Source organism: Chinchilla lanigera, unplaced genomic scaffold, assembly GCF_000276665.1.
Source record: "Chinchilla lanigera isolate Chin_1 unplaced genomic scaffold, ChiLan1.0 scaffold00030, whole genome shotgun sequence".
Taxonomy (NCBI): domain Eukaryota; kingdom Metazoa; phylum Chordata; class Mammalia; order Rodentia; family Chinchillidae; genus Chinchilla; species Chinchilla lanigera.
The window spans coordinates 13,532,167-13,542,214 of NW_004955431.1; the positions used below are offsets into that span (position 1 = coordinate 13,532,167).

Here is a 10,048-nt window from a genome sequence, read left to right on the forward strand (position 1 = left end):
TTTAAAAATGTCTGAGTGATATTCCTGTGTATATTACAATTTATTCATCTATCAATGGACACTTAGGTTTCTATTGATCAACTTTTAAGAATTCTACAATGACCATGGATTGCAGATATCTCTTTAGGACACTGATTTCGTTGGGCACACATCAAGGTAGTGGGATTGCTGGATCGTATGGTGGTTCTATTTTTTTTACTTTTCTTTTTGAGGAGCCTCCATGCTGTTTGACATAATGGGCTACTTACTAATTTACGTTTCCATCAACAGTGCAGAAGTAATCTATAAAATGATCACGAAAGGAATAAATAAATGAAACTACTAATTAAAGCATGGGGGTCAGTAAGTCAGAAATGAAAACAGCTATGAAAAATGGTTCCGGAACAGTAAATTGAAGAGGTAGGGAAAAGCAATTAGGAATCAAGCGGCAATTAGATCTCTATAGGCAGGTAGAGCGTCCCTCCTTCAATTAGGGTAACAGGTGACATCTGTTAGATTGTGAGATAAATAGAGAAGCGGGGATGACTCTGACCTACCTGATGGGGAGAAAGGAGGCGCTGATGCAGGTGGAAGGCAAAACAAGGACGCAAGCCGCATGAGGGTTTGAGCCTGCGTACCTCCTAAGCAAATGGAGCGCTTTGTCCGTGTTCCCTACGTCTGGTACCAGGACTGTCGAAACACACTGCCCATGGGCCAGTCTCGACTCTCAGGGCATAGTCAGCCCAACTGGAGGCAAAGCATGGGTCCTCCAACTTTCCTGGCCAGGCCAGGGCTGCTGGTGCCAGCAAATGCCTCCGAGTACTGGATGAACCCTTACAGGAGGGCCCACTTTGAGCCCATTCTCACCCAGATGAACCCCAATCTGTGCCGACAGCTGTGCAAGGCCAGCACCAAGGAGGTGGGCATACAGGTGAGCCTGCGGGTGGACAAGTCCATGCAGTGCTCGCTGGGGCCTCAAACTCTGCACAGCTGCTACCCATGGAACAACGCTGACCACAAGAAACCCGTGACAGACTGGGGAGTCTATTCGCCATTGATGGGCCGCAGGGGCTTTGCCTGGTTAAGGAAGGATGGGGAAGATAGCAAAAGCAAGGTGCTTTCAGGCCCAGCGAAGGCCAACCAGCAGCCACCACCAATGCCAAAGTCAGAAGGCGAAAGGCAGGAGGAACCCCCTCAGTCGCAGGAGGTGGTGGAGGAAGATGCCAAGCATCTTGGTGAAGGGAAGAGCAAGTGGGTACAAGGAGACGGAGTTGGCGGTCCACTTCAGAAGCCCAGCTTCCAGGTAGCTTTTCTGCTCTCTCACTCTTGGTGCCATGCCACCCTCGTCCTCTCTCTGCTTTTCCATTTCTGGGGCAATCACAGTAAAGCCTTCTCTTGCTTTTTCAGAGAGAGAGGTTATTTTGAAACATGTATTTTATGTGGCCTGTAAATTTTGTGAGTTTTTGGTGTAACAGGAGGGTACCGAGCCTAACTCGAGTCTGTGGACTAAAGCTGTGGCCACCATTCCTATTGGGGAATGAGCGTTAACTAGAGTTTTAGGGCAAAAGCTCCAGCTTTGGTCCGGTGTGGGGTAGGGTGGAGACCAGGTTCAGCCGCCTATAGCTAAATGCCAGTCAAAGAGACGGGTGAAGGGCAGGAAAGAAGCTTTAATCAGTATGTTCATACTGGAAAAGACAGATAAAGGAGTTTGAGATCTGTCTTCTCGGGCCTTTGGAGTTTTATAGAAAAAGGGAATAGCATCAAGAGCTGGGGGTTTGCATAGCTGGGGAATTCGTACAGCTGAGAGTGGAGTGGTAGGTAATTCTAACTAGCTGGTGCTCTGATGGGTATTTTAGGACTGATTCCGAGAGAGTTATCATTGCTTGAAGGGGCAGTTTTGTTCCCAGCATGAGTTGATGGCTGCTGTTTTGGACGGCAGCCTCAGTTCCATCATGGGATCCTTGCCCCCGGTTAGGTATGACCTTATCCCAGGACAGTCACTTGAAATCATCTGAGACTTCAAGAGACCCACTGGAGACTTCTAGGCATTGCTCCATCGGATTCTGGAACTGAACAGTGTAAAAGCCTGGCAATTGGGTGTTCCTGCAAATCCTGAGAATTATTGTATTTATTTTTAGCTTAGTGGCTACAGTCTTAAAAGGGACTGAGACAGGCCAGTTACACTGAGGGCTAAAAACCCTTGAATCACAGACTCTCCTTACATGAGTAATGTGTATGTGCAGAGCAAAGCAGGGACCTGACTCTAAATTTCAAAGCAGTCCACGCTTCATCCTTTCGGATACCCACTGTGTGCCCAGCCTCTAGGTCCCTGTTACATGAGGTGACAAAGAGCTTTAAGTGTGTGAACGGTAGGTCAGATTTTCATTTAAGGAGATTATGCTCATGCTATTCTGGAAAGCGACCTCGGAAAATACAAGTGACAACAGCAAGAAGAATTCCAGAGTAATTCTTAACTAAGGGAGATGAGAAGCTAAATTAATGTACAGTAGTAGCATTGAGAATAAACGGAAGTGAGGGCAAGAAGGTAAATTTTACTTCTTAAAGCAATTAGGGAAAGTGAATCGGGATTCCTCCCAACTTAATAAAAGAGTTCCCCTCTCCTTTATTGTCAGTCTTTGGAACCAAAATACGGCTATTTTCACTGTAAAGACTGTAACACCCGATGGGAGAGTGCGTATGTGTGGTGCATTTCTGGAACTAACAAGGTAAGTAAAAGTGAGTGGGAAGTGGAGGGAGAATGGCGTGGGCACCGATATCAAGGGGAGGCAGCGTGCTTTCCCGCGGACCACGATGGCCATGGCACCATCTTGTTCATCTTGGTCCTCAGAGCTAGGCATGTACCAAGTGCTCAGTGAATGTTCAAATCCAATGAGTTGGACATGCGACCTCATTCTCGAGCCATATCCTGGCATACAAAGTTTGGTATTTCTATTGGACCAAATTTCAGGTTATTTAGATGGGCTTTAGCTTTTAGCTTTAGATGGGACTTTTTGTAACCGTTTTTCATTGGTATATTGTAATTTGTTTGAAGAAGTTTGGACCTTAGCTCAAGAAAAGTGCCACTATTTGCCACAAGGTGGGGCAATAAGAGAAATAATTTATAAAGGTGAGGGGTTTACTTTGTCAGGCTGTGGTGGTACCTGCCTGTAATCCCAGCTACTGGAGAGTTTGAAGCATGAGGATTCCAAATTTGAGACCAGCTTGGGCTATTTAGTAAGATTTTGTCTCAAAATAAAAATAAAAAGGGGTAGGGATGTAGCCTAGTCATGGAGCACCCTTGGATTCAATCCCCAGCATTGGATTTTTATTTTTATTTAGGCTGAAACTAACTCTCCCCTACACACATATTTGAGTTAAATTGCCAGCATATTAAGATTAGGAAAAACTTCACATTCAACCCGCATTTCTGGATTTTCATGAACAGCCATGGGGTCTGGTCATGCTGCACACTCATTTCCGATGAGAACTGTGAGTTGTGGGGGAACAGTTCGTATGTCCTTTTGCTTGCCCTGTGTACTTTGTTTTGTAGCAGTTTACACGAGGCCATCTCCTTCTAAGAGCATCTGAGTTTGTGCTGAAATTTAGTCCTGGCTAAAGGACTGTGGAGGGATAGGGCAGAGAGGCATGTTGAGACCTGAATGAAAACTTGACATTTGAAATAACCATTTTCTAGACCTCGAAGATGAACAGATTTCAAACCAAGTTAAAATTACTTCCCATCTCGTTTCTTGCCAGAAGAAAGCAGTGGGGTGAATTCAGACAATCCAAGGCACTAGGACACAAAGAATGCAACATAGAACTTGTCCTTAAGAAATGTATTCTGATAGGAGTGATGCAGACAAAGTGCAGTGTAGAGACATAGGCAGTAACACTCACGGTGTGGAAGTGGTATAGAAATTCCATGGGACGGGGGCTGACCTCTTTGAGGGACAGTGCCTTGATTTCCAAATATGACTTTGAAGTGTAAATAGGAGGAAATCACCCAGTAAAGCAGGGAGAAAATGTGCACAGCAAAATGTACGAAGCCCAGAAAGCACATGAGCACATGGTATTCATGGGTTACCATGAGCCAGTTAAAGTTCAAGAGGGGAAACAACTGGAAAACGCAGTACGTCACGGCTGATAGACCGGATCGGAAGCAGGAGGGCTTGTCTCACAAAGTGGATAGAACTATAATGACCTTTTCCATTGCGTATCTACTATAGTTCCTTATGTGTGTCCTGGGTAGTTGTCAGAACTATAGAAAAAGTAGTATTAGCCAAATTTTACAGGTAAGAAAAGGTGATCAGTAGTCCTAGCACTTAAAACTGCAAGGTTAGAAGTTATAGAAGAGCAAAGTACAAGGTGAGGGAATAGATTCCTTAAATTAAGAAATGGGAGCATAATATATGTATGAGTGTATATATATATATATATTTTTTTTTTTTCCAATTCAATTTGTACCACAGAATTTTATCTTTAGGTTTATTTCAAACAACTCTGTTCCAAATGCCAAAAGAGTTTTAACCCTTACCGAGTAGAAGCAATCCAATGTCAGGTAAGCACACTGAATGTTTTCATTTTTTCTACAATGTTTCTGTTTGTCAACATGAATCTTGGGACAGAATTGGATATTGGCGTAGTAGTGTTAGGTTTTCTGTATGTCTGAAGTTTTATAATTAGGTATTTTAGAGAAAAGAAAGGCATAAATTCTAATTTGCTTTCTTGAAGAGAAATATGAGGAAGATTTGCTATTTTCAGTTCCCTTAGGAGGGGTTTGTGTACAGTGTATGTGTGTTTTTTCCTGCAAGACCCTGTAGCGTGAATGTAGTAATTTGATAACTGTTATTAAGCATTCACTATGTGCTAGAGTTTAAATGTTTTACATGCATTATCCCATGTTATTTAACCTTTGTGATAGGTGTTATTTCCATTTTGCAGATCAGAATGCTAAATTCAATAAAATGAAATAACTTGCCCTAGGTTAGACTGATTTATTAGCTCTGTGATTGGCTATCAGGTCTCTCCAATGTTTAGAAAGTCATGACAGATGAGATCTTAATTTCCAATGAGGTCTTTTTGCATTTTGGGGAGAGCGTATGTGGAATATTTACCTTGAAGGAAACCTGTCTTTAACATTTTCAGTAAAGTGAAGCATAATTAATTTTCATATTTAAGAAAATTTTTAAGGCTGGGGGAGTGGCACACACCTGCAATCCTGGCACTCTGAGAGGCAGAGACAGGATGGCCAGTTGTAGCCCAGCCTGAGCAATTTAGCAAGGCCCTGTCTCAAAAATAAAAAGTAGTAAAAGGGCTGGGGATGTAGGCTGGTGTGAAGGCCTTGGGTTCAGTTCCCAATATAGATATTCCTTGTTTAACAACCTACCTGTTTATCGACTGTTCAGACTTACAACTCTCAGTTGGACTTTGATGCAGGAACGTGAGTGGCAGTATGGCCTTGTGGTGGCATCTTCTACAGTGCAGTAGTGTAATTTTTGCTGATCGTACTGTACAGTTCTGTAGTTTTATGTTCTGTTATAGAATACAGTACCACATATAAGAGTTAAGCAAATGAAAGCAAAAGCATCAAGTTGCGGTTTCCTTTGACCATTTCTTTATTCTGAAGATTGTAATGTACACGCTATACATGGTTCCTCATTTAGGGATCAATTCAGTTAACAGCCTCATTGCAGGACTACAGCTTGGTTGTTAAACAAGGAATGTCCATGCTGCATAACACAAAAAAACTAAGTGCTCCCATTAAAAATGTTTCCCTTTTCCTGTGGTTAGTATATGATATTTTAAAAACTGGTTTATAAATGACTTATCCTCAGATTTTCTGGTCTGAGATTCTTAGTATTCTTGTGTTTAATATAAAATCGTGTTTAAATATATTTTCTGTTTTTCTTTTTTTTTTTCCAGACACAGTCTTATTGTGTAGTTCACGTTGGCCTTGAATTCACTATATAGCTCAGGCTGGCCTTGAACTCACTATGTAGCCCTGGCTGACCTTGAACTTGGAGCAATCCTCCTGCCTCAGCCTCCTGAGTGCTGGGATTACAAGTGCACACCATCATGCCTGGCTATTTTCTGTTTTCTGTACTCTCTTTTCTTCACTTGATTTTTAACATTTCATTTTTCAGTCAGTTATCTTGGTAGTTATTCGTTCTTTTAAAAAAATCATTCTTTAGTGTTCTTCTAGTGGCTATTATAGAGATTATAGTATAACTCCTTGACTTGTCAAGGACTAAATAAATTTACCTTTCTTCAATGCAGTGCCTTTAGAATACTTGCATCACTTCATCATAACTTATCTGTTGCCATTTTTGTATATTTTAATTTTACATATTTTTAAAACCCTGTAAGATATTATTTTATTTAGTCAATATTCATTTAGCTTTAGCTCTGTATTTATCCTTTCTGTTGCCACTGAGTCTGTTTTAGATCTTTTTCTATGTGGGATCACTTTCTTCTACTTGAAGAACACACGCTAGTATTTTTTGTAGTACACTATGAAGGTGACAGATTCTATTTTTGTCTGGATATCTTTTCAAGAGACATTTTTGCTGGGTATAGGACTTGCAGTTCTTCCCGTCCTTTTCTTGTTTTTCTGACACAGAGTCTCACTATGTAATCCAGCTTGAACTTGGTTTGTAGCCCAGGTTGGCACTGAACTCACTTCTCCTCCCTCAGCCTCCTGAGGGATGGGATTTCAGGAGTGTGACACCAGTCCTGGCCTTTCTGTCCTTTAAAGTTCTGTCATTGTTTTTATGTAGCTGGCTGTTAGTCTCACAGAAACTCCTTTGAAGTACTCTTTCTCTTGCTCTTCTTCTTAAATGTGCTTGCTTTTTAGATTTGGAAAGAATTAAGTTTGTAAACTGAGGTACCACTGTATCTCTCTGCTTTGATTTTTTTCTTTTTCTTTTTTTTTTTTTTTTGCACTGTTCCAATGATGTGCCTAGTTGTGGCTTCTCTGTATTTATCCTGCCTCTTGTATCTGTGGGATGTTTCTTGAATCTGTGGCTTGGAAATTTGCATTACTTTTGGACAATTATCACCCATTACCTTTACAAACATGTTATTTCTGCTTCTAGTTTCCATCTCTCTCATCTCTGATTACTCATATTAGGCCTTTACCATAATCCTGACTCCTACACTCTTTTGAAACCATATATTCCATGCTTTTAGTCTTTTCTTGCCTATAAGGGTATTATTTACTAAACTATTTTCCATTTCTAATTATCATCTCAACTTTGTCCAATTTGCCATTAAGAGTATCCACTTAATTATTGGTATCAGTTATATTTTTCTGTTCTAGAGTTTTTTGTTTTTAAAATCTTTGGAAGTGTTCATTTTATTTCTTTGAATTTGCATAAGGTTTTTTTTTTTTTTTGTTTGTTTGTTTTTTGTCTTTTTGAGACAGGGTCTTGCTATGAAGTTCAGGCTGGCCTTGATCTCACTCTGTAGCCTAGGCTGGCCTTGAACTTGCAACAATCCTCCTGCCTCGGCCTCCCCAGTGCTTGGATTATAGGTGCGCACCACCATACCTGGCTGCATAAGTATTTTAAAATCTGTGAGATAATCCCTTTAACTTAATTTCTTGTGCATCCTGCTATCCTCTTAATTTTCAAGTATGTTGTTCTGCCTCATATACCTTGAGTACTAGTATCATTTATTAACAATTCTGACCATTTATAGCCCAGGATAGTGACTTTTTCAAAGGAGGATTTATGTTTACTCTGATAGGCAAACAGATACACTAGCAATTCCAGGCCACTATTTTCCAATCAGGCTTGAGCTATTTTGAAGCTAAGCTTCAGCACCTGTGAAAGCAAGTCTATTTTTGGTGCAGCCTTACTCTTGGGCTGTAATCCTTCAGGTTCCCAACATAAAGTCTGAGTTGTTTAGTGGTGCTCCAGCCTGGCATATCCCTTAGCATCATCCATTTGTCAATCTCACTTTCCGCTTCCTCTTGTATTTCATCTCTTTCAGAATTGGCAAGTAGTTTTACAAGCAGTACGTCTTGTCATCGAACCTTGGTGATAGGTGTTATCCATATTTTATGGGCCAGAAAGCTAAATGCAATAAGATAAAGTAATTCCCCCAAGTGAGACCTGTGATTGGATTCTATGGTGCTGCCAATGTCACAGATGATCACAGATGATCACAGAACCACATGAGATCTTAGCTTCCTTCTAAGTCCTCTTGAATTGGGCAGGGGGTCCCAAAAACATGAAGGAAAGCTATCTTTAGGCTTTTCAAGGTAGTGCAATATAGTTATTGTTGTTTTTAATAATCAAAAGGGGTTTTTGTTTTTAAAGTGATCATCAAATGTCAGGCTTACCTCTTTTTCTGAATTTTCATTTTTAATGCCTTGATAATTTCCTTCCAGCAGTTCTTTTTAGCTCAATTTTTCTAGTTGTCCAGAAGGCTTGGTCAGAATTCCCTAATCTACCATTGCCAGAATCAACAGTCTATCTTAAAATAAATCATTACTTTATTGAGCCTTTTCTTCCTTAAAAAGAAACTGTGAAAATTAAATGAATCTATATGAAGTGCTTAGGAGAGTGGTAAACATGTATAAAAATTATTAGCTGTTAGAATTTTTTTTATAAAGAGGAATAATCCTCAGTGAGAGAGTGGAGGCTGTGAATATTGTATAATGTTTGATAAATCATATTTGAGACTCCTATGTGGAAAATAAAAGGGCCTATTTTTTATAGTATAAAAAAAATCTGAACACATGGAATATAAGTAGAACATAGCAGTGATTATCAACTGCAATGACTCGCAGGGATAAGAGGGTGGACCAGGGCAGTCCATGTCTTCATAGAATATAAATTTTTATTTAGCAGAAGACAAAATGGGATATTGGTTGAAAAGTACTACTTTAAATCTTAATACGGATCGGGCATGTCTGAAAGAAAAGAATTTTGCTTTCTCTGAAATACGCCTTCCTCTTAGTTGTAACAACGCAGAATATCTCTACACATTGCCAAGTGGCCCCAGCAAATCACTCCTAGTTGAGAACTATTGCTAAATTATGTGTTAATGTTCTTATTTAGACAATCAAATCACTTAATCCCACCTGCTACCCCTCACCTTTACCTGGCTAGAAATTCATAAAGTGACAGAGAGACAAGCTATAAAAATCTTTAACTTTTATGTTATCCTGGTTGATTTAGAAATATTCTCTTTAACATCACTGATCATTCATCCTGAAAAATGCATGGTATTTAGTGGGATTAACTGGGTTTGTACAACTTAGTCATGAGCTTCCTATAGCATTTAAAGAAAGATGAAGGTATCAGCAGTGGGGTGGTGGGGTACAATTTTGCTTCGAAGATTACTCTTGAAGCACTAATTTGATCATTTAGTATCCAAACTATTCCTTATTTTCTAAAGACCTGTTCAAAGTCTCAATGTTCCTGTCCTGAAAAGAAAAGACATAATGATAGAAGGAGGCCTCATCGGCAAGAGCTGTGTGGTCGCTGCAAAGACAAGAAATTCTCCTGTGGCAATATTTATAATTCTAAGTATATCGTGTGACCAGCCGTGTGGTTTGTGAACTCTTATGCTTTACTGTCATTTACTTTTTCACATCTTACCGCTGACGTGGCATTGCATAATGGACTAGGCTTTTGTACCTTTTCTAAATTGTATAACATTTGTACAAAATGAATAGACTAAAATAAATGCATGTATATTAAACCAGGAAGTCAAGTTAATTGGTGATCATATTAATATGGCAGTAGGAAATGGGAGGTATTATCAGTTATGTTACAGGAACAATGAAGAGAAGAATAGTCATTCACTTGACAAACTTGTAAACAGGGTGTTCTAAGCACTGGGAATATAGAGGTGATCAAGGGGGCAATGTCCCCAAGGATACATCATTATAGCAAATGCTGAAACAGAACCTAGCATATGTTGGGCATAACTCTTCACAGCCCTATATTAAGTAAGAGTCATTATACCTTTTCATAGGTGAGGAGATGGAGGCACTCAGAGGTCATGGGATAGATCCAAGATTTGAACCCAGGCAGACTAGGACTTGTTCCATGCTTGT

General features: G+C 40.0%; 1 protein-coding gene across 1 annotated transcript; it reads left to right on the forward strand.

Annotated features, from left to right (window-relative positions):
* Positions 1-628: 628 nt before the first annotated feature.
* On the forward strand, positions 629-9,605 carry Zar1l (zygote arrest 1-like). The gene is made up of 4 exons (XM_005387721.2): positions 629-1,282; positions 2,613-2,705; positions 4,463-4,537; positions 9,385-9,605. Exons 1-4 carry the CDS (start codon positions 629-631, stop codon positions 9,526-9,528), a joined length of 966 nt encoding a protein of 321 aa, XP_005387778.1. The 3' UTR covers positions 9,529-9,605.
* The last annotated feature ends 443 nt before the right edge of the window (positions 9,606-10,048 follow it).

Bases quoted from the DNA above. Each gene is read 5' to 3' on its own strand.
- Zar1l (XM_005387721.2), top strand. From the start codon at position 629: ATGGAGCGCTTTGTCCGTGTTCCCTACGTCTGGTACCAGGACTGTCGA. The intron at 2,706-4,462 runs GTAAGTAAAAGT...TTTTATCTTTAG, and splicing joins GCATTTCTGGAACTAACAAG to GTTTATTTCAAACAACTCTG. The intron at 4,538-9,384 runs GTAAGCACACTG...TATTTTCTAAAG, and splicing joins TAGAAGCAATCCAATGTCAG to ACCTGTTCAAAGTCTCAATG.